The sequence below is a fragment of the Pleuronectes platessa genome, chromosome 9, assembly GCF_947347685.1.
Source record: "Pleuronectes platessa chromosome 9, fPlePla1.1, whole genome shotgun sequence".
NCBI lineage: Eukaryota > Metazoa > Chordata > Actinopteri > Pleuronectiformes > Pleuronectidae > Pleuronectes > Pleuronectes platessa.
The window spans coordinates 8,441,249-8,454,820 of NC_070634.1; the positions used below are offsets into that span (position 1 = coordinate 8,441,249).

Consider the following 13,572-nt stretch of genomic DNA (forward strand, 5'->3'; position numbering starts at 1 on the left):
AAATGGACAAATTATCGTGTGTGTGTGTTCGTGTGATTCTATGCTGCTTTTGATAAACATTTCAGAGAAAATATTTTCTACTTTACACCATATATTTGACAGCCTTACTTAAAAGTTGCTTTTATATTTTTGGATTTTAGATAGTGGATGATTTAACATGCTCTAAAAACCTATTGTTAGAGAATATCCCAGTATCTTCGGACACCTTACAAGAATCACAGTCTTTGTAAGGCGTTTTCATGTGATGTCCTGAGGCTGCCCCCTGCTGGGGGTCTGCTGCTCTTGCTTGGTTTGTGCAGCTTGTGATTAACTAAAGTTGTCCATAAAAGAAAATCTTTACTATCCTTCAAGGGCAATTTGATGTACAACCAGCAATCAGTGCACGACAAAAATAAACCAATATATACAATGTAAATAAAACACAATATAAAAAACCCTATAGACTAAGTAGCAGGGGGAAATGAGCTTTTAATAAATGAATTGATAAGTCGAGCAACAGAAAATTACCCGTAAACTATTTAGATATTCTAGAAACATTTCTTTCTACTTTTAATTTCCTGTTGTGTTTCTAATAATTATTAATGTTGGTGACATTTCCTTGATAAATGGGTGGAGGTTTTATTACCTCTGCTAAGGAGGTTATGTTTCACCTCTGGTTTGTCAGTCAACAGGTTTATGTAATAAACTACTGGACCAATAACCACAAAACTTGGTAGAAGGAAGCTGCATGGATCAGAGATGAACCTATACAGCTCTGTTGATCTCTACTGAGTGCCAGTCTAGTGAATGAATCTGGAATCTTGTCTCAAAAAACTATTGACATACACCAAACACCAAACACATAACACATACACATATTGAAATACACTAAACACATAATACATACTCATATTGATACACCACATATATTCCTTAAACCATACTCATAGTCAACACTTTATATCACACATCCCAGCTCCCTGATTCAGTTCGCACAGAGACAGTGAGTAGACCTTGGCCCACAATCTCTCCCAGATAGCACACTAACGCAGCTGCACTGATACAGCAACATTATCACCTCTGGTAACCACGACAACGGAGTGCACGTACGACATCTTCATCACGCGTCATTCCAAGAGGATGAGGCACTGTCCCGTCTAGATGCAGCGGCCTCCATCTAGTTTTGACCAATCCAAGACGAACCCCAGTCACGCCCAATATAACAATATATAATCTATGTGCGCACTCTGTTTAAGCGTCTTTCTTCCTGCGCAGCCTTCTGCATAGAACTAGAGACCCATGCATGTTCAATTGCTGGACACCGCGTTTTCCTGACCTGTGACCTCTGAATAAACTTGCTTAATTTCAACTTGAGAACGACGACTCCTCTCCTTTGATTTCCACCCGCAACAAAACCTTCCCCCCCATAGGGTTTGTATACAGTTCAAAAGTTATTGGGGATTCATGACAGTTTGCGTGTGTATGTTGGGGGGCGCCACCATTGCCAGGGCCGGCCCTGCTTAACAATTACATATATTTAATCAATCTGTTAAGTTATCTCTCCTAAATTTCCCTTTGGATCAATAAAGTGTCTAACTAGCTATTCATCCATCCACTAATACATCCATTCATTCATCCATCCATTCATTCATCCTGTGGCCACCCCGCCCCTCCGCCGTCTGTGCGGACAGCGCGGGTTAACAAAACGAGCCGCCCCAGATGTTTTGCGGCGTCTCACTTCCTTAGTGACGAAACCAAACCGGAGATCAGCGGCGCTCTTTTCAAAAGCTTTACCGCGGAATCATGTCGACTCTCGGGTTGTTTATTATCTAACTTCACGTTAAGAATCACCGACGCTATAATGCATCTCTTGCAAGTGTCTGTGGTTGATGTAAAGTTACGTTGACGTCGGTGAAGCTGACGTTAGTTGCCGGGGAAACGCCAAGTACGGTAGGTTGAGGCAACCCTGAGATTGAAGCTATCAAAGTGGCTAACTGTTGTCAAGCAGCACTGACGAGAGGCTTTAGGCCACCGTCCACCTGCGAAAAGCGGGTATGTCCCTAGATAACATCGCTAAATGCTAATATCACACAACCCTGTCTAGGAATGGAGGATTTGCTACCTAACTTGAAGCTAGCTAGCTAACAGTAATCAACAACAACAACGACCCGCTGGTTAAGTTAGCCACTGTGACCAGCACACGACTCAACAATTCATCTACTCTATAACACATAGTGTGTTGTGTCATCTTGCTGTGGCTGCCTTGCTAATCGATGTAAACGCTGCTGGGCTGTACTGTAGCTTCAGTGTCCCATCGCAGCCATGAACAGCACCGCAGAGAGGAAGTTCGTCAACTTGAGGAAGCGACTGGATCAGCTGGGCTACAGGCAGCCACTGGGAATAGAGTCACTGCCGCTAGTGGAGAAACTATTCAGGTGAAACCTCAAAGCCTGTCTGCACTCTCTTTGCTACATCCCATAATCCCAGTTGATATTTGAGAGAGATCTTCCCCCTGTCTTACAGTGACCTGGTCCACACGACTGAGAGCCTGCGAAATGCCAAACTGTCAGCAGGTAAAACGGAAAAGGAAAGCCGGAACGTTGATGCTCTTCTGGAGCCCTACAGGACAGACAATGCCCGGACGGTGAGGGAGAACAACGAGCTGCACCTTGAGCTGCTGAAGCTGAAGGAGGAGAAGGAGCGTGACACCAGAGGTCGGTTGTTAAACCAGCCCCTACACTCTCACCTCTGTGACCCACTGACATGTTTGACAGCTCCATGCAACCCTGTCTCCTTTCAGAGCTCAAGACCCACATCAGGAAACTGGACCATGACACCTCTGACCTGAAGTTTTTAAACAATCAGTATGTGCACAAGGTGCGCTGCCTGGAGAAGGACAGCAAGGCGAAAGCTGAGCGCATCCAGCAGCTGCAGGAGAAGAACATGCAAGCTGTGGTGCAGACACCAGGTAAATACCAGGGGTCTGACCGTAAGTTCTTTGAGCCAATTCAAACTTGCAATTAACATCCATCCTGATTGATCTGATCAGTGGTCAGCACTACGTACAGGAGTGGGCACACTCAAATGTGCCCTGAGATCTGGTCTCAAAGAACTGTGACATGTGACCACATTCTTCTAGCTGTGGGAAGGCAAATGCATCCTAACTTTCTCTGCCTCTCTTGCTCGTGCCAACCATAGACGGTGCCGACACACAAACACATTGACATTGGACACATTTGTAAATTCATACTGGGTAGAAACAACATAATTTGATCTTTGTTACCACAAGCGAGGTTCATGATTATTTGCATATAGATTGGGGAAGTGAGATCCCATCACAAGGACAGATGTTTACACCAGTTCTGAACAGGGTGTTCAACAGCACACTGAAAGTGATAGTTGGCATTTTGGCAATTTCAAACACTAAATAAAAATCTGTTTTTAATGATGACCTTCCCAGGTGGAAAGAAGCGCAGTATTCCTTTCAGACGTCAGAGGATGCAGATTGATGAGCTCATACCTCCCTCCTCTGCATCAGCTTACCCTGCGTTGCAGCCCGATGATCCATACGTAGCTGACCTGCTGCAGTTGGCAGATAGAAGGTTTGTTCTCTTTTGAAGCAGCTCAACTGTGTTGTCGAGAGGAGTATTGGTAGTTTCTTGATGGATGTGATGACATGCTTGTTATTTCTGTTTGACTGAAAGTCATTTTTGATTGGTAGAATTCATGAGCTGCAGGAAGACGTCATAAAGGTCAAATTAGACCTGGAAAATGCTCAGGAATATATAAAACACTTAAATACTCAGGTAAGAAATATATCTCTAAAGGCAAACAAAATCCTAGTCACGTATGTTAAATGTTAATATGTGGTCATTACATGTTTATTTCGTTTTTTTATACTTCTATTAGGTAGAGCAGAGGGACAAAGAGATCGAACGTCTGAACCGTGCTCTTCAGGGAGGACGTCCCCATGATGTCATTTCCCTCGAGGCTCAGAACATCAGCAACGAGAAACTTATTTCTCATCTTAACCTTCAGGCAAGTTTAACTATCCTAGAGGATGTTTACCATTGTTAATCAACATTTGGGATTTTTCTGGGGAATATGCACAGTGGTCTTCAGCCTTTTTCCTCTAGAGGAGAAGAAGGTTGTTCCACACCCTCCTGTCTGTACTAATACTTAATGTCACACAGATTGAATACCTGCAGGAGACCAACAGGACACTGGAGCAGAAGGTAGAAGGACTGCAACAGAAGAAGAACAATGCCTCAACTGAAGTGGCTAATCTGTCCTTAAAGAATCTGGAGCTGTGTGAGGAGCTTACGCACATCGACGACCTTGCGAAGCGGCTGGAGATGGACAAAGAACGGGTGTTGGAAACAGTTGACATGGAACTACAAGACACTAAAGTGAGAATAATACGATTCAGGGACAAAAACAACCAAATACAAATGTACTTATGTGCTTACAGGCATCAAGTGTGACATGTGAGTTAGAATAATAACAGTGCAAAAATATGTTTTTCAACAGGAAGAGATCCAGAAGCAGCAGAGAATCATTGAAGACTTGGAGGATGTTATTACAAAATTAAGAAAGGTATTGACTGTTCATATTCTATGTTCTTTTTAATAGGAATATCAATGAATTTTTGTATTTAGTTATTAACTTAACATACACCTCAAGTCTTTGCCCAAAAATCCGACCAATTATATTGTGTTACACAAACTCATATGATAATTTGTTAATGTCTTAATTCAGGAGCAGTCTGAAGGTGACTTTGAAAAAGACCGTCTACGGGATCAGCTCCTGGAGCTTAAAGAACAAAATGAGAAAATGGAGGGACTGGCGAATTTCCTGGAAGGGGAGAAAATGAGGCTGCAGGACAAAATTGAGAAAGTGATGTCAGCTGGTAAGCAACAGTCTGGTATAGCTCAATTGTTAAAAGCTGTTCTTATCGCAGCTTTAAGTTGTTGACGTATATGTGTTATTGTTGTGTACCAGACAAAGACCTGGTGCTAGAGCTGGAAACCATGCGGGCTAAACATGGTGTTTGTGGAAGGGAACGCTCCCCGTCACGTCTGGACGCATTTGTCAAGAGTCTAGAGGAGGAGAGGGATTACTATCGCCAGGAGGCTGAGCGCTACAAAAGGGCCAGAGGGGCAGGTGGTCTGGACTTAAGCCCAAGTCGTAGTCCAGGCAGAGGAAGGAGTCCATTGTTGAAACGTGCAACGAAGGTAAATTTATTGACTATTTTGTTTCAAGAGTTTGATGCACTCAGCTGGCTCATACATCATACAGAAAGTCTACTTGCTTTATCTTTCAGGGAGGTGATGCCGAGGCCGAGCTGCTCCTTGTCCGACAGGAACGAGATGAGCTGAAGGCTGCTCTCATAGACTTTGAGAAGCACATGGAGGACATCCAAAACAATGTGAAGGCCCTCTGCAATGAGAGAGACCATTTCAAAACCCAGTTTATGCAGGTGAGTTTGAACTTGTGTATTTACCTGATATTATTTACTCTACACTTCTAAAGAGCAAATCTTCCTGTTCCCTCAGACTCAAGAAGACTTAAAACTGGCCCATAGCAAAGATATGTCAGCTGACGTCTTGGAACTGCAGGCAGAGCTTAAACTGGCAGAAATCAAAATCGAGCAGATGACGGATGAAAAAGACACACTCATGGAAAGGTTAAAGGTCAGTCCTCGAGTAAACACATTCATGTTGCACATGATTCTGCTGAACTATCATAGTGATATACATAGATAAGTTAATAAATCAGCTCCAGCTTCTTCAGGACATATTGTGATCTGTGTGCTATATTTTACATTATATCAATTGCTTGAGCCTAACACAGACAACATTTTGCAGGTTGCCCAAACTTCAGCTTCCACAGACAGACGGGGCGAGGAGAAGAGGATTCTTAACCTGGAAAATGCTATTCAGAGTGTAAGTCTTCTGTAAATCGCCTCAAACACTTCCCCCTGACTGGAGCTTGTTCAAAAGAGTCAGGACCCAACATGGGAAATGTTACTTCATGTTCACAGCTGTAACTTTGGTCCTAAATAGCTTCATGTTGCTTTGTGTGGCTCATTGAGTTTAATGTGGTGCAGTTGGAGCAGGAGAGACTGGACCTGCAGTCCCAGGTGTGTCAGCTGATGGAGAGCAGGGAGGCTGTGGGGGAGGATCTGAAGGTTCAGTCTAATGCCATGGTGCAGAATGCAGAGGAGGCGGCCCAGCAGAGGGCAGAGTCCAACGCTCTGAGGTTTGTGTTGAAAATACATGTATGTTGAGCAGTTTAAATATGAATGATATGGCTGCACTCAGGAAGTATGATAAATGGTAATTGTAATATAAATATCCTGCTGGCCATGGCTGATTAGGTCATCCACTAACTGGCCACAATGTTTGAATTTTAATAGATGAGCTGTACCCTGTCTGTCTGCAGGCTGCTACAGGAGCAGATGGAACAGTCACTGTCTGACACCCAGCACAGACTGTCTATCAAGATGAATGAGCTGCATGATGCCCATCAGCAGATTGAGAAACTGGAGGAGAGAATAGGTACATTTTTATGGATTTTATGAGGTTCAGGACATGTGTTGTTCTTCCTCTGTTGTTGCTTAGCTGTCTTCTTGATTTGGGTCTGTCTCCCAGGGGAGCTAAGTCAGCGAGGCTCCAAGCACAAGGAGGACGTGGCTGCTCTTCAGAAGTCCATCTCTACCCTGGATAGAGAGAAAGATGCTCTGCAGGATGAAGTAGATCAAAAGACGGAAAAGCTGGTTGCTATCGAGGAGGAGTTTTCCAAAAAAGTAGCTATCACCAACAAATACCATCTTTTATTGTATGACAAGTTCAAGTCTGTTTTAAGATGATACAGGCATGCATGTATGTACAATTAAAAGGTTATCGGTCCTTGTTATCATTCCTCTTGTCCATACATAAATCTCATACACAGTAAGTGATGAAGGACACAAATGTCTCATAAAGACAACATTGTTTTTGATATTTTTTCTTTCTATTTCCTCAGGAAAAGACCCTTGAAGAAGTGAAACATACCATTCTAAACTTGGATACCTCTTTAGCGTGAGTATCTTGGTCTCAAGGCTCTAAGTGCTGTGATAAATAAAAAAATATATAACATGTGGTTCTTGCAGCCAGCTGCAGGGGGCCTTAAACAGCCGCGAGAGGGAGATCAGCAGCCTGAGGAGACAGCTGGACGCCTCTCAGGAGGAGCTGGTTGGACTCAGGAGAGAGAAGGAAATCACAATCAGAGAGAACAGGAGGCTGCAAGGAGACCTGGCCACGATGACCAGAGAAAACCAGGTGTTTGTTACCTCATATTCAGTTGTTTCTTTTTTGTCTTATGAAAGAATATGACGAATAAATAACATCAGCTCTGCTTTTCTGTGTGCTTACCCAGGCTGTGCACATGGAGATGGAGGAGGCTATGCATGAGAAGGACGAACTGAAACTGAGGGTCCACTCATACATTTCTGAAGTGTCCAGAATCGAGAAACTGATGGCAACAAAGGCAAGAGAGAACAGTATTCTCCTATAGCCATTTAACGACCTGTGTAATAGATACTCTCTCTGTGATACTTTCAGATGATGCGTTATCTATATATGAAGTGCCTCTGCGGTAGCCGTCTGCTCCGTCTCATTTCACTGTGTGTTTGACCCACAGGAGCAGGAGAACAGGAACCTACTGGAGCATTTCAGAATGGCTCACACTGAGGTGGAGGAGCGCGAGCAGAAGCTGCTGCAGTCTGAAGGCCTCAATAACTCCATCCGCCTGGAGCTGCTCTCTTCAGACACAGAGCGCAGACACCTCCGAGATACTGTTGGCCACCAAGAGAGAGAAATCCATCAGGTGAGAGACAGGCTGGAACAAGCAGCTTTCATAATTGGGTTAAGGTTAGACTGCCAACAGACGTCATATGCTAAAAGCTATTATTCTGGTGTGGATTGATGTACTTACCCCTTACTGTTTTGTCAAGCACACACAAGCGCTGAAGGCTTATGAGGCCCAGGTATCCTCGCTGGTTCGTGGGATGTCCCGGCTAGAGGAGGAGCTACACAACACCCAAGAGGAGAAGGCAGCTCTCCTCTCAGATCTGGCCTCTGTCAGGGAGCTCTGTGTCAAGCTGGACTCTGGCAAGGAGCTCACTGCACGTCAGCTCACCTCCAAAAGCATGGACCTGGAGAGGGTGAGCTCAGATAACTTGTCATGGCTGAGAAGTGTTGCATTCCCCAGGGGATGCCAGTGGCTCACTAGGAGCAGTTGTCAGTCATGAGAATTTATGTGCATGTGCATGTTTTTTAGGTCACAGGAGAGGTGGAGGATGTTCGGTCCGAGGTGGAGCTACTTAAGAAGCAACTGGCCAGTGAGCGGTTGACCGTCCGTAACCTGGAGACGCTACTCTCCTCCAATCGGCACAAGGAGTTCCAAACTCATCTTACAGCCAGCGAAAGAGAGTCGGAGCTGAAAGTCCTTCGAGACAGGCTCGCGCTGGCTGATAGCAAAACGTAAATAAATCCTATTCACCATATGTGCCTGAACAAATTGTAATCAACTAAAATATCACTTTGGAAAGATGTTGAATATTATTTGTGTGTGTACATACAGTGCAGAGCATGCCAGGGAGGTGTCCCAGCTCCGCGGCAAAGTGTCTCAGCTGCAGACGGAGATGGACGTTCTGAAAAGACAGTTGACCACAGAACGCTTTGAACGGTGAGTTCAACAAATGCTGTTTTTGTACATTGATGCTGACATTTCCTCTATTGCCCCAAGATCAATCTTGGAGCCCATTAGGTCTGTCTTAATATGTCATCTTTGATGTAGCATGTTATCAGGATGTAGACTTTACTAAATGTCCCAAATGACTGTAAAACCAGTAAAACTCAGACTGTTCTCATAACAATTATTTTAATAACTGCCTATTGTTTTCTTGTCTAATTCAATAAAGTGAGTTATCTTCAAATAGTTTTGTCTTAGCAGCGTTCCAAAACTCAAACAAATCCATGATTGCTAGTGAAAAAATGGGTGAAATATATCTGATTTGTTGCTGCTTAATGTTTTGACCATCAACTAATTGACTAATCTCTTCAGCTCTACCTAAGCAACTATGTAGAAGTATCACTTATGCAGTGCTTATCTAAGTTAACTCCTCAAATACATAGTTACAAAGATGTATCACCATAGTTGAGGTGCAGCACATTGTGACCTTGTCTGATTGTGTCTGTCTGTCCCCAGTGAGAGGGCAGTCCAGGAGATGCGCAAACAGGGTTTGTCTTTCTCATCCCTCCAAAGCTCCTCGCCCCGCAGCGTCTCCTCCGGTTCTCAGCACTTCTCCCCTGAAACCTCCATCCTCAGAAGTCTTGACCGCTCAGCTGACAGGTCAGCAGACAAGTAAGGCCGATGACATGAAAATTATGCGGGTAGTTCTGGACTACATACATATCATATAGGAATTTAATTTACTATTTTGGATGTTTGAAGGAATATTATCTGGGTGATAAATTTAAATATGTCCCTTTTGATGTCTGAAACCCCAAAATAATGGACCATTACTATTTTTAACAAATGCTTCATATTCTACTGAAATATTTTCTTTCTCTTTTCAGAAGTGTGAGCTTCAAGGATTAAAGTCCAGTTGTGATTTATGAAGGCCTTTATAAACCTGAGAAATAATTAGCACATAGCATTCCTCTGTGCCTCTTCATTCCAAGTCCAGTCTGAAGGACCAAGGATAACAAATGTGTTCCTACATTTAAGCAAACTGTGACCTAACTTTTCCATCAGTATCTTGTACAGCCAATAATAGATTAGACAAATACAGGATTTAACTTTGTGAATGAGTTAGTGCCTCAGAAATCCATTTTTCATCAACAACCTCACACACAATGTAGCAAGAGAAGTGTCTGTTCAGCCCTGTTGTAAAAAAAATTTCCCCTGTTTTTTTATAATGTCTAAATTATTTAATAATTCACAAAATAAAATGATACAAAATAAGCGAAACTGTGGCATATGCATCATTAAACTTAAACTTCTGGTTTTACTCGTGAATAGAAAAGACGGGACAGAGAGGTTATGACTGAGAGATACTTTAAAACACAAGATTCATTTAAACCCCACCTGTGTGTGTGTGCGTGCGTTTTAGCCTGCTAAACCACTGAATGCCCGCTGAAGCTATTAACCCTTTACTTTTTCCAATGTTTACACCAACAAACTACAAAACACAAAGTTTGGTCTTCCAACCTTATTTACATATGCATCCATGTGTAGTGAACTGATTGATTTCCTGTAACAGTGCATGTAACGTACGTTTCAATAACGTTTTCCTGTGTCTGCAGCTGATTTCAAGTTTTAGTGGTTTTAAAGTTAATTCTTATTCTGTTCCAATAATCAGCATTATACAACGTTGTGAGGACATCTCAAGTAAAAAAATTGTGTAACAGCTGTCGATGTCCCACAAGCATATAAAAAACATAAAAGATTCTCTCCCAAAAATATTCTCCAAACTCTCTCACAGAGCAGCTCTAATGCCGGCAGTGTTCAGTGGTTGTGTTGGGGAGTGGATACGTAAAGAGGGAAAAGTCTAAAATGTACTTGGGCAGCAGGTCCCTGAGCAGCTTCTGTGGCAAGCTGCAGAGATAGTAGTGTAACGTCTCCGTGGTGACCGGCTTGTACCACGTCTGCCTCTCTGGGAAGCGGACGTAGGGAGGCGCTCCGATTCGCTGGAGCACGAACTCTGCGTCACCTTCCAGGTGCTCATATGAGCCGAAGAAGTCGTAGGACACGGCACATGGTTGGCACAGGTTGTACACCGGCATCCAGTGCTCATTCATACGCTCCACGTCCTCGTCCAGCAAGTAGCGGACAAACTCTGCAAAGGTCACGTCGTCTCCTTTCACCGACGGGTCATTGGCGCGACCTTTTCGGTACCGCTTTACGATCTCAACGCCATACTTTTTCTTGTAAGACTCGATTTCCCCGAACTTGTTCCTGTAAGCAGAGAGCAGCCGCTCCATGGGGTCCCGCACGAACATGAACTTGAAGTAGTGTTTCAGGCGGTAGCGGATCTCCTCGGGTTTCAGGGAGGACAAAAACAGCAGGTCGCTGCGATGGTCCATCTTGATGTTGACGTCCACGCTCTCCAGGGTGCCGCTCAGCACCTTCAGGACCCTCTTCCAGTTGGAGCAGGCCACTTTGGGGACGTAGCAGTAGAGGAAGCGGTGCTTGTCGTTGACCAGGATGTGCTGCAGCAGCGTCTTCCTCTGTAGGGGGCTCAGAGACCAGACGCTGTGGGGCATGTTCTTCTGGCTGCACATGGTCCTGATGGTGCGGTTTCGGATCTCCTGGAGGATCTGGTGTGTGTGAACACAAATCAGGACCTTAAGAGCGTTTAAAAGCATTACAGACATTTTCTTTTGTGTAAATACTCCAATCATTGAGACAACTCTGCATTCATGTTAAAAACTCGTATTTGCTAAAAACAAAAAGGGGTTTGTTTAACGTTGCCTGAGTAATTTCTGGCTGCGAATAAAAAGTTGAATTATAATTTATTTATTTTGTATCTTATTTTGTGGACGTGCTCTGCTCCACACATAGTCTATCGCCCTTCTGTCCGTCCTAGGGGAGGCTTCCCTCCCACGGGAATCCGATGTTCTCTTTGAGGTTCATTACTCAAGTCGAGGGTTAAGTGTAGATGATGTCACTCTTTGTCATGCCCCATATGAGGCAATTTGTGAATATGGGCTGATGAAGTTATGGGAAGTGAAGTGCAGTGTTTGGGGAAATTGCGCCATACAAGGGAGGACAGATAAAGATTTCTCAGAATCTGCTCCTTTGAATTATTTGGATGTTAACCGAGCATGTAACCCTGCAGACAATATAAACCTACTCAGCTTCTTATTAGAGGTCACGGTGGAAGCTGCCATTAGATCCAGACCCTTGCAGGAATGCTCGTATTACTACATTACATACATTTATTACAAACAACGTGTCATAGTTTTTTGATCTCCAGATTGAAGAACCTGCACACACTTCCACATCCAGACTTTAATCCGGAAAGACCTCACACCCAGTCACGGGACAACCCAGAGCCCCAGCGAGCCGCCCTGAGCTCCCCTCGCCAGGTGAACCCCCACAGACGAAGCTCCGCGGAGCCTCCACACTCTCACCGTACCTGGGACTCCACTTCCACGGGGGCCGAGTCGTGCTTGCCCGCCTGTCGCACGGGGTCTATCCGCCTGCCGCTGCCCCGGGGTGGAGGGGTATCCAGGCTGTTGAGCATTCCTTTCTCGATCATGAGCAGCAGGCCTCCGGATGCTACGATCACCAGGAATGTTAGCAGAGAGGGCAGCACGGCGGAGCGGCGGCGCACGGAGTTCACCGTTGTCCTGAAGTGAATCACCGAGCCGCTCCGAGCCGTTCCGGTCCGCTTCACCTCGTAGTCCTGGCTGCCGGGAAGCATAGCGAGTGTCCGGAGCGTCCGATCAACACCGGAGAGCTTCACACTTCACTGATAAACACCACGAGAGAAAAACACCGTTGTTTTTCTCTACCACGTATTCATTCTTAACTTTTAAACTGCGCCAAGTTAGCCAGCGGAAACTGCGCTTCCTGGTTGACCTGTCAAAGTAAAACAGGAAAAATGTTGTAAATTAGTTACCATAAGTTAATTACCACAGCGATAAGGTTACTTGAGTCTGGATTGTGAATCGTTCTTTTATGATTTATTTGATCTCAATGTGTTTGTGACTGTCACTAAGAAAACTATTTGATTTATGAAAGTTAACATTTTCAAAATAAAATCACAGCTTTAGCCTATATTTCATCACTAGAGGCTACAAACACCTCTAAGGACTAATGTATAGAACATTCGGGTTTTTCTTTATCTTTTCAGTATTTCCTGATGTAGTACACAATGTATAAACGTGCCTACAGCAGGCTCAAGCTGAAGGAGGTGCTGTGATCACTCCTGTCTGCACCTCCTCTTAGGGGATCCTGAAGTTCCCCCGGGCTCTCAGGGAGGTGTAGTTCCGCTAGTGTACACAGGGATTGACCCAGAGTCTTTGTTTAGTCATAATTTAGGAGCCCCTCAAATAACCCTTGAACCTTACCCTCCGAAACAATGACACTTTCACTCTACTGTAGGTTCATGAGCTTTCAGTTCTTAGTAGTGTTCTTTAATCCTCATAGATTGTCAAACACAGTCTCCAAAGTGAACTGACTGAGCAATAATCTCAACACTTGAGTTGTAATAACTCATTTGATTCTACCTTTTACACACCTTGCCTTGCTCAATGGCCACACACTTCATTTGTTTACCCTTCTTGACGCTGGTTTCTCCATTTATCCATTATCCATTCATATAATCCAAATGATTAAGCCTCCCCCAATATTTGAAAATTATACATCACCGGCATTACCTAATATTCGATGGAAGCAGCTCTTATAATAAAATGAGTAAACTGGGCTTTATGTCACATCTGCCATGACGATGCTTCACTGCCTGATAAATATGAGATCAGATTCCCGTCTGTCCCTCAAATCAATAACAGAATGCTCGAGCTGCAATGTTGGTTGTGT

The 13,572-nt window shown here is 44.1% G+C and overlaps 2 protein-coding genes across 3 annotated transcripts; one reads left to right on the forward strand and one right to left on the reverse strand.

Annotated features, from left to right (window-relative positions):
- Positions 1-1,716: 1,716 nt before the first annotated feature.
- Positions 1,717-9,990, forward strand: cep135 (centrosomal protein 135). Of its 2 annotated transcripts, none has more exons than XM_053430669.1 (26): positions 1,717-1,929; positions 2,281-2,414; positions 2,503-2,693; positions 2,780-2,947; positions 3,440-3,581; positions 3,701-3,785; positions 3,889-4,017; positions 4,173-4,388; positions 4,510-4,575; positions 4,738-4,888; positions 4,981-5,213; positions 5,303-5,458; positions 5,535-5,672; positions 5,847-5,924; positions 6,089-6,240; positions 6,424-6,539; positions 6,633-6,787; positions 7,006-7,061; positions 7,133-7,301; positions 7,399-7,509; positions 7,663-7,848; positions 7,976-8,185; positions 8,302-8,504; positions 8,605-8,709; positions 9,232-9,387; positions 9,603-9,990. In XM_053430669.1, the coding sequence occupies exons 2-26, from the start codon at positions 2,302-2,304 to the stop codon at positions 9,622-9,624; spliced, it is 3,507 nt and encodes a 1,168-aa protein (XP_053286644.1). In that variant the 5' UTR covers positions 1,717-1,929; positions 2,281-2,301; the 3' UTR covers positions 9,625-9,990. The 2 variants fall into 2 exon arrangements, with proteins under 2 accessions (XP_053286644.1, XP_053286647.1); XM_053430672.1 differs by having other exon boundaries at positions 9,232-9,375.
- chst14 (carbohydrate (N-acetylgalactosamine 4-0) sulfotransferase 14) lies at positions 9,632-12,610 on the reverse strand. Its single transcript, XM_053430673.1, has 2 exons — positions 12,167-12,610; positions 9,632-11,345 (listed from the first exon to the last, which is right to left on the reverse strand). The coding sequence occupies exons 1-2, from the start codon at positions 12,452-12,454 to the stop codon at positions 10,518-10,520; spliced, it is 1,116 nt and encodes a 371-aa protein (XP_053286648.1). The 5' UTR covers positions 12,455-12,610; the 3' UTR covers positions 9,632-10,517.
- Positions 12,611-13,572: the final 962 nt, after the last annotated feature.

Excerpts from the sequence above, each read along its gene's own strand:
- chst14 (XM_053430673.1), bottom strand. The coding sequence starts at position 12,454 with ATGCTTCCCGGCAGCCAGGACTACGAGGTGAAGCGGACCGGAACGGCT. Across the intron at positions 11,346-12,166 it reads CCGTGGAAGTGGAGTCCCAG|ATCCTCCAGGAGATCCGAAA; the intron begins GTACGGTGAGAG and ends CACACACACCAG.
- cep135 (XM_053430669.1), top strand. The coding sequence starts at position 2,302 with ATGAACAGCACCGCAGAGAGGAAGTTCGTCAACTTGAGGAAGCGACTG. Across the intron at positions 5,214-5,302 it reads TGTTGAAACGTGCAACGAAG|GGAGGTGATGCCGAGGCCGA; the intron begins GTAAATTTATTG and ends TTTATCTTTCAG. Across the intron at positions 6,540-6,632 it reads GAAACTGGAGGAGAGAATAG|GGGAGCTAAGTCAGCGAGGC; the intron begins GTACATTTTTAT and ends TCTGTCTCCCAG.